At 38.7% G+C, this 22,173-nt stretch overlaps 1 protein-coding gene across 2 annotated transcripts in view; it reads right to left on the minus strand.

Moving 5' to 3' along the window:
- The window catches only part of clstn3 (calsyntenin 3), a 51,703-nt gene that overhangs the window by 10,035 nt on the left and 19,495 nt on the right, over positions 1-22,173 (minus strand). For both annotated transcript variants that reach the window (XM_077526886.1, XM_077526885.1), the window contains 11 exons: positions 16,301-16,423; positions 14,646-14,856; positions 14,357-14,565; positions 12,260-12,409; positions 10,492-10,677; positions 8,870-9,157; positions 7,330-7,442; positions 5,791-5,950; positions 3,860-3,907; positions 2,143-2,291; positions 1,891-2,039 (listed from right to left, as the gene is read on the minus strand). In XM_077526886.1, coding sequence (XP_077383012.1) covers positions 1,891-2,039; positions 2,143-2,291; positions 3,860-3,907; positions 5,791-5,950; positions 7,330-7,442; positions 8,870-9,157; positions 10,492-10,677; positions 12,260-12,409; positions 14,357-14,565; positions 14,646-14,856; positions 16,301-16,376 — 1,739 coding nt within the window. In that variant the 5' untranslated portion in view covers positions 16,377-16,423. The remainder of the gene's footprint in view (positions 1-1,890; positions 2,040-2,142; positions 2,292-3,859; positions 3,908-5,790; positions 5,951-7,329; positions 7,443-8,869; positions 9,158-10,491; positions 10,678-12,259; positions 12,410-14,356; positions 14,566-14,645; positions 14,857-16,300; positions 16,424-22,173) is intronic.

Below are 22,173 nucleotides of genomic sequence, written 5' to 3' on the forward strand. Positions count from 1 at the left end.
TTTCTCATCCTAACGAGAATACTTTCTCGTTAGGATGAGAAACATCTTTACCTGCGAATGGTGGCTTATTTATTGACTATAAGACACAAAATATTGGTGACGACCTGCAAGTAAAGCAGCAAAATCCTTGTAATAATAATAATAATAATAATAAAGTTCCAGGTGAAAATAAAAATCAAATGCATTTGGTTTATATTAATAAAAAAAAATGTAACTCTGTAGGGTCTCCAGTGATAACATGCAATGGACTGCTCATCCTAATGAGAAAAGTTCTCATTAGGAAGAGAAAGTTTTATTTACATTTTTCCCCATATCACTTATGAGTATCCATATCTGTTCTATTCATTTTGTTAGAAGTCATGGTGTGGTCGCTTTAGAGTTTATTGTTGTCAGCCCTGAGTGCATGCACGACATGGGTATGAAGGTGGAAGAATAGGGAGAGTGGATTTTTCTTTTAAATTTAAATTGTATTTTTTTTAGGACGTACAATATGACAGCTAATATTTGGACTGACGAGACTGCTTTAGAGCGCCTCATTGTCAGCCGTGAGTGCGGTGAGAAAGGTAAGCAAGGGGGAAAAGAATGTGAGATAAAAAAAAAAAACATTTTTTTTTTTCAAAAGCTTGACTTAATAGACACTGTGTGGACTGCGCCGTCGCACTGATGGGGTTGCTTTAGAGCGCCTTGTCGTTTGCCATGAGTGCACGCACGACATGAGTAAGAAGCTGGAAGAGCAAGGAGTGTGGATTTTTGTTTTCTAGAAGTCCAACATAACAACCAGTGTGTGGGCTGGGGTGTTTTAGGCTGTGGCTGCTTTAGAGTGCCTCGTTGTTGCCCCGTGACCGGTATCTGATTGACAGTTGAGCGGTGCATGATTTCAGCACTTTCTAGCTCTTGAGGTTGAATTTGAGATCTGCTTGATTTAAAGAAACAGACCCATTGCTAATATAGTTTAAGGTAGCTTCGTCAGCTATATTGATTCGGAAGGCCTCGGGCAGATTAGATTGACATGGCAACAGATAGAGGCTGAAATCTGATTGGACAAAAAAAAGAAAAAAAAAAGAAGAAGAAGCAGTGCTGCGAAGGAAACTCAACAAAATGAGGAGGCTAGACTGGAGGAAATAAGATCATACAATTTCATAGAAGAAATATATTTCAGGTTGCAAATGTCATGCCGTGCTGAAATTGTTCTATTTGGCCGACTGTGTTCAATACATAAAAGAAAAAAAAATAAACCTCCCACTTCCAGCTACAATTGCCCCACATGTCGTTTCATACCGCAATACTGAAACTTGCTTGACATTCACAAGTTTTTACATTTTTCATCATCCCTTCTTTTCGCTATTTGAAAAAGTAATCGAGCGGACATGGGCTGCTGCCAATTGAATTACCCGGCTTTACCGAAGCGACATAAACGAATCAAATATGCGAGCTTACCAAGAAGAGCGCAGGTGACTTTGGGGGCCGAAGCCAGAAAACGGGAGATAAGATACCGACTTATCTCCACATGATTATTTCCCCCCCTTATCAGCGGCGTGGCAAAAAGGTTCACGTTTGAGGAGCTCAATGTCGACGGAGGAAGTCGGCTGGCATGCCCTCCGAGTGACACTTTATGAGGCGAGCGTCCGCCGGTGTAACCGCAAAACATTCCACTTTCACACTTTACATCATGAAGGCGCATCCCCCTCAGCTCGACTTCATTTTCTATTGATTCAGCAGCCAAGTGGGGAATAAAAAGTCTATTATAGAAGCTTGGCAGCCGCCCTCGCTCCCTTTTTTTTCTGGCCCGAGTGTGTTATTGCAAATGAAATAAGTCTTATCGGCATGCCGCTGCGCCGGCGCCGGAATGTGTTTGACGGCGATAAGGCCGGCGGGAGAGCTCGGCCGTACCTGAGCGAGGTGGTGAGTTTGAGGGGTCGCACTCCGGGCGTGGCGAAGCGGAGGGAGTTCCTGTAGGTCACCTGCTGCACGGCGCGGTTGAAACTCTCGATGTCGTCGCCCTCCAGGACTAACACCGACTGGCTCGGGTTCACGTGCACCTGAAAGCATGGAACGGCAAGAGGAGGGAATTGCATTTGTTGGTTCGTTACATTCAAATGTACCAACGAGTAAGATTGTTATGTGGCTTAGTACGGCGTTTACCTTCATCCCGGATCCCAACGTCTCCAGGTCTCCGAAGTCCAGGCCCTCCCTGCAGGCGTACAGACACTCCACCACGCTGTGAGGCTCCACTCTGCCCGGACGCACCGTCACCCCCGACAACAGGCCGTGGTAACCGCCGGCGTATTTCACTGAGATGGCACATTACACACACAAAATGCATCAACACAAAATAAAAGCAGAGATCATATAAGAGACCTTCAGGGACATACTGTAAATCACAATCTCCTCTCTCTTAGACACACTACTGAATCACTCTCATACGTACTACTGAAACATTCTCATGCTCACAATTGAAACTCCCTTATTCCATCCAATTTCACACCACAACTTGAAACCCTCTCACATAACATGAACGAAACGCTCACATACACTAAGGAAACCTTCACATTGACACTACTGAAACACTGCAAAATTCACTATTGAAATGCTCTCATTCACAATACTTAAAAAAAAAAAAAAAAAGCTCATACACAAAACTGCAGCACTTTCATACACACTACTGAAACATTCTCATGCTCACAACTGAAACTCGTATTCACTCCTGTAACAATCTCACACACCAACTTGAAACCCTCTCCCATAACATGAATGAAACGCTCACACACGCAAAGCAAACTTTCACATTGACACTACTGAAACACTGCAAAATTCACTATTGAAATGCTCTCATTCACAATACTTAAAAAAACAAAAAAGCTCATACACAAAACTGCAGCACTTTCATACACACTACTGAAACACTCTCATTCTCACTACTAAAAGGCTCTCTCTCACACACACACACACACACACACACACACACTTCTGATTCTTTTCCTCACACCTACTGAAATGCTCTCATACTCACTATTAAACAGTTCTCACACATGAATTTCTTTTTTGCTCTCACACAGACTAATTAATATTGTCACTAACACTACTGAAACACTCTCATACACACTAATAAAACACTTATTCACAATACTGAAACACTCTCATCCACACTACTGAAATACTCTCACTATTCAAAGGCTCTCTCGCTACACTTCTGAATCGTTTTCGCTCTCATATATGCTGAAGAAACGCTCTCGTGCAGACTACAGAAACACCCTCATACATAATATTGGAACATTCTCATACTAAAAGGTTTTCACATATAGTTCTGATTTTTTCCTCAACTCTCACACAATCTAATGAATATTTCCGGGTTATTAATGCTACTGAAACACTCTTACACACACTACTGAAATTATCTAACAGCAGTTACTGTAGACTATCACAACCTAATTAAATGTTCTAACACACTTAACTGAAACACACTCACGCACTACTGAAACACTTACATTATACTGAAGAGAAACTCTCACAAAAACTACTGATTTGTTCACTCACATTCACAAATGAAACCCTCTCACACACATTACTAATATGCTCTTACGCACTTACGTTAAATTCATTTCGCTTAAATTCCCTACTGATGGGCTCTCACACGAATACCAAAATGATCTCACACACACTGACATTTTTTTTCACTCACTCGCATTACTGAAAAACCTTTTACACACACACACAAAACGGAAATGTCACAGTATTATATGAGTGTATTTCAGTATGACGTGTGAAAGGATTTCAGCTGTGTGTGTGTGAGAGGTAGGCTTATAATCCTGAATGACGTCCCTGACGGTGCCTCGTCAGATCTCCTGCTTCTTTTCTTTACCTTCTGGGATGCTGTTGTTGACTATTTCCCTCTGCTTGTCCTCCGGCTCTGCGGGGAATAGCAATGTGGGCGAGACAAAAAAGAAAGGAGACAAATACTCATCAAAATGTATGAAGAGGATGCGAGGTGACGCCTGAACGGGCCACAGAGTGACAGGAAGGAATGAAAAATGAACATTGCAGAATCAAAGAAATGCAGACAATCTAAGAGAGAAAATACTTTTACATGCACACTTTTACGTGCACTGGATTGGAATTAAAAGTATAAATGTTTTCCTTTTGGAAATGGAAAATGTGTCAAAAGATTGTTATCAAATCAATTTTTCATGTTGAAATGAATCGAAATGCTGTTGCAGAGTCCCTAAAAATGTTTTTTAATAAACAAAAAACAGCACTGCATTGTATAAAAACATTATATAAACCGTTTTTTTTTTATATATTTATTTTTTATTTTTTTTAAGCGTAATTGCTGAATGCATTGTATGCTGAACGCATTTTAGTATTTGGGGAGGCGGGTAACTCGGGTAGTAGTAAATTTGATGAAACTTTAATAGTAGTAGTAGTAGTAGTAGTAGAAGAAGAAGAAGAAGAAGAAGAAGTAGCAGTAGTTGAAAAAGAAGAAGAAGACGAAGAGGTAGTAGTAGAAGAATAAGAAGTAGTAGTAGAAGAAGAAGAAAAAGAAGTAGAAGAATAAGTAGTAGTAGAAGAAGAAGTAGTAGTAGAAGAAGAAAAATAAGTAGTAGAAGAAGAAGTAGTAGAAAAAGAAGAAGTAGCAGTAATAAAAAAAAAGAATTAGTAGAAGAAGAATTAGCAGAAGAAGATGAAGTAGAAGAAGAAGAAGAAGAAGATGAAGAGGTAGTAGTAGAAGAATAAGAAGTAGTAGTAGAAGAAGAAGAAAAAGAAGTAGAAGAATAAGTAGTAGTAGAAGAAGAAGTAGTGGTAGAATAAGCAGAAGTAGTAGAAGAAGAAAAAGAAGTAGTAGAAGAAGAAGTAGTAGAAAAAGAAGAAGTAGCAGTAATAAAAAAAAAAGAATTAGTAGAAGAAGAATTAGCAGAAGAAGATGAAGTAGAAGAACAAGAAGAAGAAGTAGTAGTAGAAGAAGAAGAAGAAGAAAAAGACGACGAAGAAGTAGTAGAAGAAGAAGAAGAAAAAGAAGACGACGAAGAAGTAGTAGTAGTAGAAGAAGAAGTTTTTTTTTAAGAAGAAGAAGAAGAAGAAGAAGAAGTATGTTTGTAAATAAATGCTGCCAGTGCGTTGTGTAAACGCCTCCTTGGTAAGTTGCCATTGACTGATTAAAGTGGTTTAACTCGATTCCGAGGAAGTAACTTTGGCATGATTTCATTCTAACTTTGATGTCTATTTTCTCTAAAACAGCATCTCCACATGATCAAGCAGCTACCACCAGCCGCTTTCCACAGTGTTTGTTTTTCTGTCTTGCTAATTGGCAGCCAGAGATTCAGACATTTTAGCGCAGCGCTGCTAAAAGAGGCCTGATAGCTGCCTGGCCGTCGTGCTGCGCAGCTGAGCTGAATAATTGATGACTGCGTTATATTATTAGCCCTCAAAGATGTAAAAACACATCAGCTAAATCATAAGCGAGCAAAGAGTGTAAAACGTCCCGCGAGAGTCCACCGACGCGCTTTATGAAAAGTTCAGACGCCGTGATTTACATCCGCGGTCCCCAACCGCACCATGTGACGGCGCAAAAAATATTTTATTGATCATAAGAGTCTGAATTTTGGAAATCACCTCACGTGCCAACTGCCTGTAAATCTGTACACAAGTCAAACTGCTCTTTCCGGTGATAGTATAAAGAAATGAACCACAAGCTAGCAAAAACAAGTTTTAAAAAAAAAGCACGAGACGTAAACATATTTCACCCTCGCCGGCTATTCAAAATCCATTTTCATTCATAAGCGCGGCGGCTCTCACCCCAGCAGGCGCCGATGGACATCCGCTGACGGGGGGCCGGGTTGGGCAGGGCGCCGTTGTCATGGATGAGAGCGGGGTCAAAGGTCACGCCGTCCACGTACAGAGTCACCGAGGGGAACTGGACGCTGAGGGACAGGTGGTGCCACTCGCTGTCGCACACCTGCCGATAACGCGCGATCATCAGTCAGTCAGTTTGGCAGCAAACAGGCTGTTATTACATATGAAATACTGTAGTGTAGTCTTTTAAAATACTATTATTATTAATTTGACTATTCGTTTATATATTTCTTTTCAACTATGATATTAAAAAAAAGAGTTACCCCCAACTTTTCAACAGCCTATATTATTGTTATTATTTGTTCATTCATTTCTTTTTTATGAATTAAATAAAAAATTTGAATTGAATTGAAATAGAATTGAAAATTTTAAAATATATTGTATTTTACAATTAATATTCTTTTTCAAGTCATAAGTATATTTAACTTTATATGCTGTTATTTTAATGCACCGTAATATTTTTTGTGACTTGCAGGCAGCCTTAATTATCATGATTTATTATTATTATTATTATTATTATTATTATTATTATTATCATGATTATTTTTTTAAATGAATGATTTATTAATTTAATTAATAGTCTGTGGCAGGCGTAGTAGTCACAGTATTAGTAGTAAATATTTTACCTATTAAATTCTTATAATTTTCTACATTTTTTTTATATTTCATATTTTAAAAACAACACATTTTTGATCAAATGTTTTTACTTTATTGCAGTACGTAGTAGCAGTAGTAGTAGTAGTAGTAGTAGTTTTCAGATTTTACAACAAATTTTTGGTAAAATGTATTTTGTAATGTCTTTACATAATTAGCAGTACCATCAAATTATTGTTTTTTTTCTTTAACTATATACCGGTAGTCATTTTTTTGCTGTTTTGCAACACATTCATACATTTAATTATGTATATTGTATATACAGTATTTTGTATTGTATATATTTTATTTTTTAATGTTATTTTGTAAAAGTACAGTATATTTTGGAAAAATAATTTTCTTACAGTATACAGCACCTATCATGTTAAAAATGTGTCATTCTTTGTAAATGATAAATTATAGATTTTTTGTTTACATATTTTATGTTTTATTAAAAATGTTTGAACTGATTTAGTTTCTTCCCTTTGCTAGATAATTAAAGTATTGAGAAGAATAATGAACACAACCCAGTAAATGATGATCAAATACCGACGGTCCTTTTGTTGGTATAGCGGGCGAGACAGAGGGGTGTAAGGTAACAAGGTATCAGACAAAGACCAAAGGATCTGAACAAATCTGATCTTAAACTCCGTATCAGCTTGAACGGAATCCTCCTCAGCCTGTCTGGGGCGAGCGGCTTCAGTCAAAACCGAATCCCCCCCCCCCCCCCCCACCAGTAAAGCCTTCACTCTCCCACCCCGGCCAGCCAGGCAGACATGTCGGCTTTTCTCCACGCGTTTGCCGCGTGCGTGACCATTAACCTAACAGCTTGATGCGAAAGCGAAGTACCTGCTCCAGTTTCCACAGGAACTTGACAGGCCGTGCAGCCGAGACGTCGGGCCAGTAGAAGAGAGAGAGGCGGCAGCCGTGCACGGAGAGCGAGTAGTGGGAGAACGAGTCGTCTGTGGAGAAGAAGGCCGCAATTAATTGGCGGGTTCGCGCACGCAAGACTTTAACTTGACTTTTCTATGGATTTCTTACGTTTCATTTTAATCTCTCTTTCCCAGGGCAAATACTCAAACAGTATTCACACAGCAGCCGTGGGGCGGATTGACTGTTTTTTGTTTTTTTTTACTGGAACCGAATGTGAGGAGGTTAAGTGGCCTCCCTCAAGAGCACCTTGCCCACTGAGGCCGTAAACAGGTGCGCCCTGAACACCCGCGGTGATAATTCGCCAGAGGCTTAGCGCTGTGAAATAACATCCAAGAAAAGGCCAATTTGCCGACAACAATGTCAAAAATCCATCCTGAGGAGCTTCAAACTGAACAGTGGACAGTCTGCTTTTTTAGCAGTCTGTTTTATAATACACTAAAAACGGGTTATACCGGTACAAAAACGGGGCCAAATCCGATATTTAACGGGATAAAATTCCCATAATAGATTAATCCCCCAATTAATTTTAATGAATAATATAACTTCTTTTTTGGTCCCTTAATGTACAACATTAGATTGTTTTACAATACGTTGTCCTTGTATTTGTTTATGTTTACAACAGAGAGTAAATTGGCAAAAATTTGTTGGATTTTTTTTGTTTTTTTGTAAAATAAATAAATAAAAATCTGCCTAACAAATTTGAAAAATGTGCCAAAAATTAGCAAAATAAAAAAAAATCTTGTTTTTTGGTTTTTGTTTTTTTTTGCCAATTTTAAAATAGCACACATATGAACACAATAAGTATATTGGCAAAGTGCAAAAGCAATGGATAACACAAAAATATTGTACAAAACAGTGTAACAAAGTGTACCAATCTTTGTGAGTTTAGAGTTGACAAATCCTTTTTTCCCCAAAAATGTAACTTTTGTCACAAAATACATCAATAAACATGTCCAAAGATAGTTACATTATAAAATGAACCTAAAGCCGTCGCTTTCTGTCGTCGTAAAAAACAGGATTGAAGGACTGACATTTTATAATCATTTATAATATATAATATAATATAATATAATCATTTTATAATCTTCAGCAGAAGCTTGATTAATATGAAATACTGTACTTCCTGTTTTCAATCTTATTCTTTGGTCAAACTAAATATTGTGCTGCCATCTAGCGACTGGCAGTGGCATTACAGTCAAAATCAACAGTATGCAGAACAAAATAGTTATGGACTGTACAAAAAAAAAAATCTGCAAAATAGCAGGACTGTAGACCTGGAAAACATGATAAAGAGGTTTTATGGTACACACAGTTTTGTACTTTTTAAGGCGTTATCATTAGCTAATGTAGATTTTTTTTTTTTGTTTCACAGTTTAACACAAATTTTTGTGAACATGTTTTGATAGCATACAAATGTTCTCATGTAGTTCAAATGATGTCATTTAGCATAACTCACCATTCTTGACGGTGCTACACACGATGGTCTCCTCTTCCTTGCGACTCGCTTTCGACTGAGCGGCAGCCGGTTGGACGTTGGTGCCCCACCTGCGCATCCACAGCTGCAGGGTGAAATGGTCGCCGGAGAGACCCGAGACCACCGCGTCCGGCACCACCGCCACGTGGTTGGACCCATTAAAGGAGAATACCAGCGAGGAATCCGAGGAAGGCAGGGTGGGGAGGGCCGACGTCCAGTTGGCTGCGGGCGACGGCGGTGGGAGGAGGTCAACCTCGCCCCGAACGGCGCCTGGATAAGATGGAACCAACCAACTCGTCAGTTAAGACAAAAGGTGGGGACTCAAGTCAAACTCAAATGTATGAAAGACTCGTTAGGCGTGAACTTTTTGCCTGTTTACATTTGAAAATCTACTTTTTCAACACAATGTGACTTTTCTTTTGTCTTGGGAGGAATATGCTATGATACGGCACACAGAATGCTACCTCATGACTTCAGTGTTTTGAAGGACCCTAAAGACGATGATTAATTTTTGGATTCAAGGAGAATTTTTGGACCAAATAGGAAAAAAAAAAAAAAAAAGAATCATTAAGTAAAATGTATGTGATTGTGAGTAATGAGTACAACTAACGCAAGTACAGCTAGCAATGATGCTACATGCTAATAGTGAAAAATAGCAATTGTACGAATGTGCTGTATGTTGTGACTGAGTGTATAAGCGAAATAACAACTACTGTATGGCATTTAACTTCATCGTTACCATAAAATGTGTAACGAAAGGTAAGCATTGAGCAACATTAATTGCGAACATAATAACTAACCGCTGGCTGGTCGAACATTACAACACTATATAAGTGAACTCCATTTACCATTTCACCAAGCTTTGTGCCATTTATGCATTAAATTGTGAAGAAAACAAAGTCATAGACAATAAAGTGTGGTTTTGGGACCATGAAGAAAAATTATGTGATTGTGAATGTGTGAGTACAGCTAACTAATTACCGCTAGTAGCTACAGCTAACGGTGATGCTACATGCTAATGTAGCTCAGTGGAAAGTAACTAATGTGATAATACACTTTAAGTTGTGACAAAATGAACGGTATATGGTAAGAGACGACAACTATGGCATCAAACTTCATCGTCACAATAAAACCACAGAAAGCTAAACTACGTTAACATCAGAGTTTAACTAACTAATAACTGGCCAAGCTAAACTTTATGTCAGTTATGTATTGATTTGGTAAGGTAACAAAGTTGACTGGTTTTGAAAAAAAAAAAAAAAAAAAAAAAAAAAATGATTGTGGATATTTTAGTACAGTTAATGTGACTCCATAAAGTGTTGATGCTATAGCTACATGTAATGAGTGAAAAGCGACTAATGAGTCTAAATGTATGACTTGACTTGCTTAGCCTAAGTAATGACTTAACTTACTTAAAGTTTAACTTTAAAAACTTATCATGTAGACACGACTTGCTTGATTTTTGCCACAGTAACTCGGGACTTGAAACTTGAAGGGTCTGACTTGAGACATACGTATATAACTGTATGTGACTTACTCCCACGTCTGACAAAGACTCAAGAGAAACAGCCCCAATCACTTTTTTTTTTTTGGGATTGACGCACCGCAAAGGCGTCGCACGGATCGGTCCGAGTAGCTGTCTCGGTCGCAGCCCTTTCCGATGTGGCCGGTCTGAAGCTCGACGGTGGCCTGGATGTTCCATACGGTCTCCTCGCAAGTCTCCAAATGCAAGGTGGGGAAGAGCGGGATGCTACCTGAGCCGGGTGTGTACTCCACCCGCTTGGTCCAACCTGAAACACATTACAATCGGACAACCTCAAATCGTTGAAAAATAATCAAATGGAATGCTAACGTTAAGAAAAAAAATTGTGTGAGGTGAATCTGATTAGTAAAAAAAAAAAATAAAAAAAAATGCTGCTAATATAGTTTACCTCATTTAAACCCAAAAACGTACAAATACGTTTTTTAATACTTCGTCCTTCACTGCAACAAACTTAATTATACGTTTTTTGTAGGGATGTTCGATACCACTTTTTTCAGACCGATACCGATACTCAGACCCTCAGTACTCACCGATACCAAGTACCGATACCAGCTGTACATTTTGATCAATAAAAAAAACAAAAATCACTAAATGATATTTTTAAACAAAAATATTTCCTTTAATTTTGACAAAAAACAGCACAGTCACTCTTCAATAGTGTTAACGCTCAAAATAAAACACAAAATTGCTCTTTTAGTTTAGGCTTCACTTGTAATAAATGTTTAGCCTTGAGGTGTTTTAGCAAGTTGCTATTATTGAACGATGCACTCTTCCTCTTGTGCCGCAAAGTTCACATTCTATAATGAAGTATTTCCAAACCGATGCGGTTTGGTGAAAAACGCAAACGTACTCGTGGGGTTCATCGTTGTCAAAACAGGAAGTGATCCTCATGATTTGCCGTGATGTTAAACTGCTGCGGGGTAGCGCCAGCTACAGGCAAGGAGGACTCACTCGATGTCGTCCGTCCCCCCGGCATCGGTCGCTTGTACTCGTCGGCGTCACGAGTACTCGAGTACTTGAAAAAAGGCTGGTATCTGCCCGACACAGATACCCGGTATCGGTACTCGCCCATCCCTAGTTTTTTTATACTAGAGCGCTTTGATACAGCTCCTGACATGAAGAGGTGGCTTAAAGAAATTGTAGTTATTACAAAAAACGGCCAGCAGGTGGCAGTAGAATATAAGAGATCAACCAGGGCCATGTTGCAATAAGCTCTTTTTGCCAGTGTTTTTAACAGGTTTGTAAATAATGATAAAACTTAGCTATATTCCAATGCTAATTGCTGCGAAACGGAAACAGATACAAATATACTTTATTTGTTATTTTAATATTTCTTCCATGTTTTTATAGCAATAGAACACAATATTCTGTGGACCTTGCAAAATCAGTCAATATCCAGTAAGACACCTGGGAGCGAAAGGGGCTTGCTTCAGTGAAAATGGCTGCGAGTGAACGAGTTAAAGGCTGAAATCCGATTGGCCAAAAAAAAATCCACATACACATACTGGTAGCAATGCAGCCGAAAGAATCAAATCAAACAAAGCGAATAGACTTCATTTACTGTAAGTTGTAAATGTAGGTCAGTGCTTCTGACAGTGTTTAGACTATCAGAGGACCTGACCGCCCACGACTGTAATAATGATTGCAATAACGATTGAAGCGGTTACATTTCTAGACCCTTGCTGTTGCCGTAAGCCTTCCACCTCCTTCAACTCAAGCTGACTCACATCGCCAGCCGACCCACGTCGCTCCCAACCCACGGCGATGTTATCGACGGCTGAAAAATGACGCAAAAAGGTGGTGAGGGTGTGCGTGCGTGCGTGCGTTACCGATCCAGCCGGGCTTGCAGGACGGCTTGACCGTGACGGCCACCTGAGCGTCGGCCTGAGCGCGGTTCTTGCCGCAGTCGAAGGCGGTCACCCAGAAAGTGTGAACGCGCTGACGCTTGGAGTCCAGCGGCTCCGTGTTCTTAATGTTACCTAGGAGACGCAAGAGAGCGGGACAAAAAAGAAAAGGAGGATGATAATGAGGACACGAATCTCCCTCCTTGACACACACACCACTTGTCCTTTCTTTAAAAAAAAAAAAAAAAGAAGCTTTTGTCGAGTGAAAAGGGGGACAGAAAGTGACGTTCACGTTAAAATGCCGCAACGTTGAAAGGAACAGAGCATAAAAGGAGGAACGACGGGGTCGGAACACGGGGTTTCGGGTCAGCCGGCAAATTGTGCCGAGTCACAGTGAGGCAGCCGCTTGCTTTGTGTTACAAGAAAAAAAAAATAAAAAAAATAAAAAAATAAACAGCAGGCGCTCGCTGTCAGTCATCCAGCCGGGCGGGCGGCGGCTGCGCTAACGAGAGAAAAGACGTGAGGGAATAAACGGAGACTTCACCTGAACAGCTGCTGCCGCTGCAGTGTTTATGCAGAAATTCACAACAATAGTCTGCCCACGCTAAGTCTATTTTCATTTTTATTTTTTTTGGCTTAATACCTGGCAGGGGAAGGAAGACGATGCAATTGTTTGACTCTATGCCAGTGATGCCATTATCTAGTTGTACGTGAAGATTTACAGAATGTAAGGGTTTCTTCCAAATTTCATTACAGTGATGCCTTGACTTACAAGTTTGAACTGAATTTGATCGTATCTTAAGTAATTTGTCCTCATTAAAATGAACTGACATACTGTTAATCCGTTCCACACCCTAAAAACACACAAAAAAAAATGTTACATGTTTTTAACAAAGAGAATTGCACAATATCGTATCATAATAAAAGAGAATCTAAAGAAAATAGTGTTTTAGTGCTGATGCTGCATTCGGGACCACTGCTCTATTTACAGTAGTAGGTGTTTTTCATTCCCTTCTGTTATATATTTTTTTTGTAACACAAAGAAGTTACCCATTTCTAAATAAATGTACATGTACATAATATTAATGTGTGACAAAGATGCCTCAGAATACCTATTTTTGACTAGTACAATAGTTTTAATGGCCTCTAGGGCCCCATTTATTCTGCCTAGCAACATGTCTCCGTGCAGACACTTGGCATAGTGTCTTTTGTCATTCTCACAGGTTAGATGGCATGGCTCACCCATGCTATTTTTCTATTGGTCAACGTGGCAGTTACAATCGTCAATTCTGCCCGGCAACAAGACGACAGGCAAACGCTTTTTTGTATGGCGCCATCAGGCTCTATTCTGCCATGCTAACACTCAAGTGGGCGTGGCTAGAAAATCAAAAAAAAATTTTTTCATTGGTCAGTGGGGCAGTTTAAACTGAGCCCGTATGAATTCTGCCTAGCAACAAATGGCAAGGCTAACACTTATTACTCTATTTTGGCAATCAAACAACTAAGGGGGCTATCGTATGCCATTTATTTTCATTCATTCATCTATCATGAGCACATGAATTCTGCCTAGCAACAAGTGGGCTGCTGTGAAAATGTGACGTGACCAAGAAAATCTACAATACAGCACTGCATTCGGGTTCGAGAGGGCAATGTCTCACTTGATCCAGTACTAGGTACTGTTTTTCTTTCTTTCTAAAATGTATTTTATACTTAATACAGAATAGTGAATCAGCTGTAACGTTTTAGCCGTAATATGCCAGTCTTTTCATTGGACTGTGGGGCAGTTGTAAACCAGCCCAATGATTTCTGCCTAGCAACAAACATTTTTTGCTATGAGGCCCCATTTTGTGATTCAATCTGACTACTGGACTTGGCAAGCGTGTTCTAATTTTTCCTTTCTTCAATGTGGCAAGTTAAAATTGATCCCCTATGAATTCTGCCTAGCAACAAGAATCTGGGCTAACGCTTAGCCTAAGTGGACATGGCTCGCAAATGCATTTATTTTCATCAGCCAACGGGGCAGTTAGGATTGACGATTTTGAAGACAAAAGCACTGCAGAGATCTTAATTTGTGTGTCTCACCATCGTTGTCAATAGCAAAGGGCACGTTGGGAGTGATGATGTCGTAGAAGCAAATCTGGCTGTACTGCGGGGAGCAGTCGGCATCCAGGGCCTCCACGCGCACGATGCGGTCAAACAGACGGCCCTCGGGTACCGACGCCTCGTAGCGACGCTCCACGAACACGGGGGAGAACTCGTTGACGTCGTTAACGCGCACGTGCACGGTGGCCCTGAGGCGACAAGGAGCGTTGTTTAAAAAAAGGAAAGGGCGGATGGATGTTCGCCGGCGCTCGGGGAGGACGGCGCTCACTTGTGGGATTTCTTGCTGTTGACGCCGTCGGGCCCCTCGCCGCAGTCGTAGGCCTGGATGGTGAAGCTGTGCTCCCGCTGGCTCTCGCAGTCCAGCGGCTCCTTGGAGCGCACCAGACCTTCGCCGGTGGAGCGGTCCAGGACCACCGCTTCAAACTGGACCGAGCCGGAGCCAGACGGGCCGTTGTGCACCCGGAAACCGCAAATTTCACCTGATCAATGAATAGAAGCATATGTAAATATGTTTCTGTCGGAAGTTTATATCTTGTAGAGTACAAAATGGATGCCATCAGTGATATTATGTATTTATATATATATATATTAGAGCTGCCAAACAATTACATGTTTTAATCAGATTAATTGCATCTTAGAATTTTGATTAACTCATTCACGCCCAGTCATTTTCACTTTGCTCCTAGCAGTATTACTGGATTTTGACTGATTTTGCAAGGCTCACAGAATATTGTGTTTTGTTCCTATAAAAACATGGAATCTGCCAAAAGAAAAAGATTAGAGTCTCTTCTTTCATTAGGAAAAAAAAATTATATTTCTGTTTCCGTTTTGCAGCAATTGGCATTAGAATATAGCTAGGTTTCATCATTATTCATAAATCTGTTTTAAACTGTGGGGAAAACAGCTTGTTTGCAATGTGGTCCTGGTTGATAACTTATACACGACTGCCACCTGCTGGCCGTTTTTGTAATAATCAGAGGCTGCATCAAAGCCTTCTGTATGCTCTAGCATAAAAAAAATAAATAAAGAAACACGTATAAATACGTCTTTGGGACACTGGTAATATTTAAAATAGAACGTATTTATACGTTTTTGGGAGCAAATGAGTTAGTTACAATTAATCATTTAATTAAAAAGGATTTTTTGCAATATTTTTTACTCGCTAAATTTGGAGATCAACTGTCATATGTTAATTCTTTTGACATTTTATGTTATGAGGTCTTCAACATTTTTTTTGATCCACTGCCCACTCTCGTCATCCTTTTTTTTCCTAATCAGTTAATTCATTGCACAATTAAAAATGGAAAAAAAAATGACCCCACCAGTTTGACATGAACAAATATTCTGAATGTCATACGCAAGCATTTATTAAATTCTTTATTTTAATGCATGTAGTTATGTTTATTGCTTACACAACATGTGCTTTTTATTTTTTTTAAATAATATATACTATTTAAATAGAGACACTGACATTTGGTGAACAAGTGCAGTGTCATTTTGGGCATAAAAGCGCGAGATTGCCTTTGTCCTACCGCTGGTGTTGAATAGAACGAGGTCGACACTTTCATATAAACGACTGCAATATCTGATATCTGAAGTTTTGCAGCTTTTCCCAACAAAACATTCGCTTCATGAGTGACATGAACCTGTTCCAGTTCTCTATTATCATCGGAGCCCACATGCTTATTTCAGGTCCCCGCGTGCACGCATGATCGAGCGGGCTGACTGCTGCTGCCATGACGGCTTCAATTACACTACGCTGTTCTAAAAATAGACGCCCCCGGCCAGCAAAATCATACATGCATCTAAAGCAGGGGGGAGGATGGAAGAGAAAATATTGCCATTCGACGACCATATTTTGCGATGTCGAACGAGGACTCAAGTGCAACAAAGAACGTGTCAGGTTACGTGTCGGGCCGTTACCGGCGTAGTGGAGCGGCGCGTCTTTGTCCAAGGCGAAGAGCGGCGGGTTGAGGAGGACCGTGTTGTCGTTCTCCATCACGATGCCCTGGTACTCCGTCTCGATCCATGGCTTGTGCTTATTGGCTGAGGAGATCAAACAATACAAGTATAAACGAGTACGGTGGTTGTGAATATTCTCATTCATCCAGGTCAAAGAGCGCACCAGTCTGCGTGGAAAACTCAACACCGGGTAGTGTTAATTTCGACAACGAAAACGTAACAAAAATAATTGCGTCAACACACATTTTTCACAGGACTAAAACTCGATTAGACTAGACTAAAACCTTCATTAATAAACAATAACTGGGTCTAAATCAGTATACATTTTCTTTGACTAATGAAGACGAGATGAAAATGTACTTCACTAAAAAACAGGACTAAAAATGTATGGACATTTTAGTTTGTAAACAAAAACGAGATGAAAAGTGTGATTTTGTAAAATCTTGCCTCTGTGTCATGTGACACACAGCACAAACACATGAGACAGACAGGAGGTGGATTCACGGTGAACGGTTTAAAAAAAAAAAAAAAAGTAAATTATAGTTATAATGCAACATTAATCTAACGGACCGGCTATAACTTTCCAACGATAATGTTAATCTGACCACTAGCTAATTTACTAGTTTATAGCATGGCGCCATCGTACCCACTTGTTGATATACTGTACTGTAATTGTGCGTCAAGTTGTTTTTCATCAAAAAGATGAGAGAAAATTTTACGTTAAATAGTTTTAGACCCGAAATGTTCAACATAATCTGCTGACAAAAAATAAATAAATAAATAAATACTGGGATTAAACGATTAAAACGTCACTAAAATGTTGACAGTTTTTGTTGACTAATTTAGATGAGTAAAATAATGTTTTCTTGGACTAAAATAAAGACTAAAATGCTAGATTTATAGTTGACTAATAATGGACTAAATAAAAACAGGATGAGGTTGAATAGCAATTATAAAAACTAGCAAGCGTGATTGAAATTGGACTAAAACAGACTAAATTTAAACAAAACTACTCTGTGTTTTCCCAACGGGATGAAACGACATTGATTTTTTTTGTGGACGTGAAAGAAAGACAAATCGTGTTATTATATGAAGAAATACGGTACATATCACATTCACAGCTTCACTTCTCCTTGTCCACTTTCTGCCTCGTAGAACAAAAAAACAGTAAATCATAGTTATAATGCAACATTAATCTAACGGCTATAATGTTCCAACAATAATGCTAATCTGACCACTAGCTAATGCTAGCTAACTTACTAGCTCATAGCATGGCGCCATAAGTAGTCACTTGTTGATATACTGTACCGTAGTTGTGTGTCAAGTTGTTTTTCATCAAAAATATGAGAGAAAAGTTTATGTTAAATAGTTTTAGATCTAAAATGTTCAACATAATCTACTGACAAAAAAAATACAGGTGTTAAATGATTGTCCTGACTAAAACAAGACTAATATGTTGACAGTTTTTGTTGACTAAATCTAGACGAATAAAATGATGTTTTCTTGGACTAAAATAAAGACTAAAATGCTAGATTTATAGTCAACTAAAATTGGACTAAATAAAAACGGGATGAGGTTGAATAACTGATAAAAACTAACAAGTGTGATTGAAATCGGACAAAAACAGACTAAATTTAAAGAAAACTACTCCGTGTTTTCCCAATGGGATGAAACGGCGTTTTTTTTTGTGTGTGTGTGTGGACGTGAAAGAAAGACAAATCGTGTTATTATATGAGGAAATACGGTACATATCACATTAACAGCTTCGCTTCTCCTTGTCCGCTTTCTGCCTCGTAGAACAAAAAAACAGTAAATCATAGTTATAATGCAACATTAATCTAACGGCTATAATGTTCCAACAATAATGCTAATCTGACCACTAGCTAATGCTAGCTAACTTACTAGCTCATAGCATGGCGCCATAAGTAGTCACTTGTTGATATACTGTACCGTAGTTGTGTGTCAAGTTGTTTTTCATCAAAAAGATGAGAGAAAAGTTTATGTTAAATAGTTTTAGATCTAAAATGTTCAACATAATCTACTGACAAAAAAAAATACAGGTGTTAAATCCTGACTAAAACAAGACTAATATGTTGACAGTTTTTGTTGACTAAATCTAGACGAATAAAATGATGTTTTCTTGGACTAAAATAAAGACTAAAATGCTAGATTTATAGTCAACTAAAATTGGACTAAATAAAAACGGGATGAGGTTGAATAACTGATAAAAACTAACAAGTGTGATTGAAATTGGACAAAAACAGACTAAATTTAAAGAAAACTACTCCGTGTTTTCCCAATGGGATGAAACGGCGTTTTTTTGTGTGTGTGTGTGGACGTGAAAGAAAGACAAATCGTGTTATTATATGAGGAAATACGGTACATATCACATTAACAGCTTCGCTTCTCCTTGTCCGCTTTCTGTCTCGTAGAACAATTAACCCCCCCGACGAAATGTCCTCTTTCTAATCACACGCTCATCTCTAGCGCCGCCATTAATCAACCGTCCTCGGCTCAGCGGCGACACAATATCGCAGTGAAAGGACAAAACCGCCCCAGGTTTTCCGCGAATTTCACCTTTAATTGCCAATTAATTATTCATCCTCGCGCTGGATGTTCAGCGCCAAAGGAATCAAAGGGCCGAGTTAATGAGCAAGAAGCGGGGGGATTGTTCCACGCCGCGGCCAAAGCCGAGCTGTCTCTCCTCTGTCTTTTCCTCTTTTTGTCCCGCAGCTCTTGGGAAATCGGGCGCGCACAAAATGCTCGTCTGCGCGAGGCGGCTGGAAACGTGCTTGTTTGTCACCTTCAAGACAAGAACCGGCTAAAGCTTTCACAAGGCGACACTTCAGTCTGTCTATCAATCGTGCTAGCTTATCAAACCGGAATAGCTGTTGTAGTCTACGTACCTCAAATTTGAAAAAATCAAAACTGCTCGACCAACCTTTGTTACACAGTCAGGATTTCATGAAATACAATTTACACGTTAGCATTCTCGCCCAACATACTCATAAAAGAACAACTCTAATTGTCAATGTTTAGCTAAGCTTCATTTTGCTAGCCAAAACCTTGTACCTCCAAAATTGTCACTTTTCTAGAGACCCGAAAAATTGAAAAATTTATGTTCAACCGTTTTTGTTTGACCATTTTATGACTGAAAAAGTTTTTAATTAGCAATTCACATTCACACCCAAAAACGTTTAACACTTTGCATTTCACTAACAAAAACGTGTACACTTTTTTTTCTTTTAACACAAGAGCATAGAGAAAGCTTTGACATGCAGCTTCTGACATAAAGAGGTGGCTTCAAGCAATGGTAGTGTTCCATGTTTGGAAAACGGCCAACAGGTGGCAGCAGAGTATGAGCAATCAGCCAAGGCCATGTTGCAGACAAGCTCTTTTTGCCAGTTTCAACCAAGAATGCGAATAATGATCAAATTTAGCTATATTCTAATCGGTTCAAATTACGCTTATATGTGTGTGTGTATATATATATATATATATATATATATATATATATATATATATATATATATATATATATATATATATATGTATATGAACAAAAACACAGCATAAAAAAAATAAAAAGGTCAACATTGTAAAAATGGAATGAACCAGGTAAACAAATATTGTCATAAAACCTTTTTCAACTTCCTGGAAAATCATGCGTTTGTTTATCATTTCAAATACATGGGAAGAGGACCTTGAAAAAATAATCACGTTGAATCTCAATCGCAGTATTGAGGGCGGCAACCAAAAAAAAAAAAAAAAAAAAAAAATCACAATTAGATTATTTTACAAAAACATCCAGCATTTTACATTACATCATTACATTACTGCTTACCTTATTATTTACACTTTGGGTACTGAATGATGCTAAGTCCGATACCTTTAGAACTTTTTATATATAAAATTTCATTTAACACAATCCCACACACACAAAAAATAAAAGACTTTTCTTTCTGATGCGGATGATGATTCGCCGATGTGTCAAACAGTATAGCGCCAACTACTGCTAAGGAGGACTTACTCCATGTCTTTTTTTTTTGTCGTTATTATGTATCGCCGGCTGCTGCTAGCACAATTATCCAGTCTGGCCACGTCTGCTCCTCTATATCCACACTCTCTTTTTTGGTCATTTATCTCTCTCACCCCGACACCTCCACCCTTCCCGCCGTCCTCCCCCTCCCCCCTCCCCCATGTAGCATTAATCTGAGCATCAGGCGCATGGATTACATTGCGGATTACAGATTGAGAGGCATGCCATCGTTCTGTCTCCCTTGGCACCGCTCGCCTCGCTGTCACTCTATCTCGCCACAACACGCCTACAACACTACATTTTACAGCCAACCCCCCCCCCCCCAACAAAAAAAAAAACACCTGATCTCACATTCTCCTCCTCCCGTCTTGTCTGCGTCTTTTTCGGCCATGTCTGCCTCCCTTCCTGTCACTGTTCCTTCTCTACCATCATCATCATCATGTTCCTTGTCTTTTCCCCAATGCCCCCCCCCCCCCTCCCCCTCCCCCACAAACCTCCTGATCATTGGAGAACCGACTTGGAATCGGAGGATACATAAATCTGATGTTAGAGGAAGAAATAGTCTCACGCACATGGCGGACATTGGCCAAAAATCGTGCCGGTTGTGCAGCGTGGCGGTTAGTTGGGGTCGGGATGGGCAACATAAGGCCCCTGAGTCACATAACGGCCCGTCAAGAAAATGTGATTGGTCCGCCGGGCGATTCTAAAAACAAATACAAACTCACACGGAGGAACCGTTATATCGAAAAAGGAAGCATATAGTTATGATTATGTCCACGCCCACCGTGGTGTCGGGGTTCCTAATATTTTGACATCACTTGACGGTTAAACAGCTTGCAGTGCGGCAATATTTGTTTGAATAAGGTCATGTAAAAAACATCATCAGAAAAGGGGGATTCAGCACAAATACCAACTGCACGTATGCACGCGGATATGTAGGCCACTTCGTTAGGTACACCGGCACAAGCATATCAAGGGTCAATAATGTCGGTTAACGTACAACTTATTCATGAGGTATAAAATAAAATAAATTAACATGGAAAAAAAAATATTGTGGTTAATTTATTTGTATCTGTTTAAAATAATGCTAATGTATATTATATTTATGTAAAATTCAATCCATTTCAAAAACGTTCTTTTATAGCTCACATTCAATTAATTTAAACCTTCCCATTGTAAAATATTAGTTTTCAAATAACTATTGATTATGTTTAGAATCTAACAAAGAAGGAATACAAAAGTTAATATTTATATTAATTGTTATACAGTACTTATTAATTAAAAAATAGTAATAATCTTCTGTATAATCTAAAAAAAATACATGTTACATTAAAAATACCTAAATAAATCTATATTCATTATTATATTAAATTCCTTGAGTTTCAAAATAATTAAAAATACTACTACCATTGTAAAATATTATTTTTCAAATAACTATAGATTATATTTACAATCTAACAAAGAATGAATACACAAGTTCATATTTATATTAATTGGTATACTTATAAATAAAAAAAATAGTAATAATTGTCTGTAAAATCTAAAAAAATGCCTTACATTTAAAAAAAAATCCTAAATAAATCTATATTGATTATATTAAATTAATTGATTTTGAGATATAACACTTAAAAATACTACTACTAATAAAATTAATCTTTTTCACACATGATAAATTTGCCTATATTCATTCATTCATTCATTAAAAAAAAGTGACAACAAAATGCTATTTCCAATTTTGTGAGACAACATTTCACCATATTAACACCTCTCTGTAAAATTGCCTTCAATATATTCC

This window comes from Festucalex cinctus, chromosome 7, assembly GCF_051991245.1.
Source record: "Festucalex cinctus isolate MCC-2025b chromosome 7, RoL_Fcin_1.0, whole genome shotgun sequence".
NCBI lineage: Eukaryota > Metazoa > Chordata > Actinopteri > Syngnathiformes > Syngnathidae > Festucalex > Festucalex cinctus.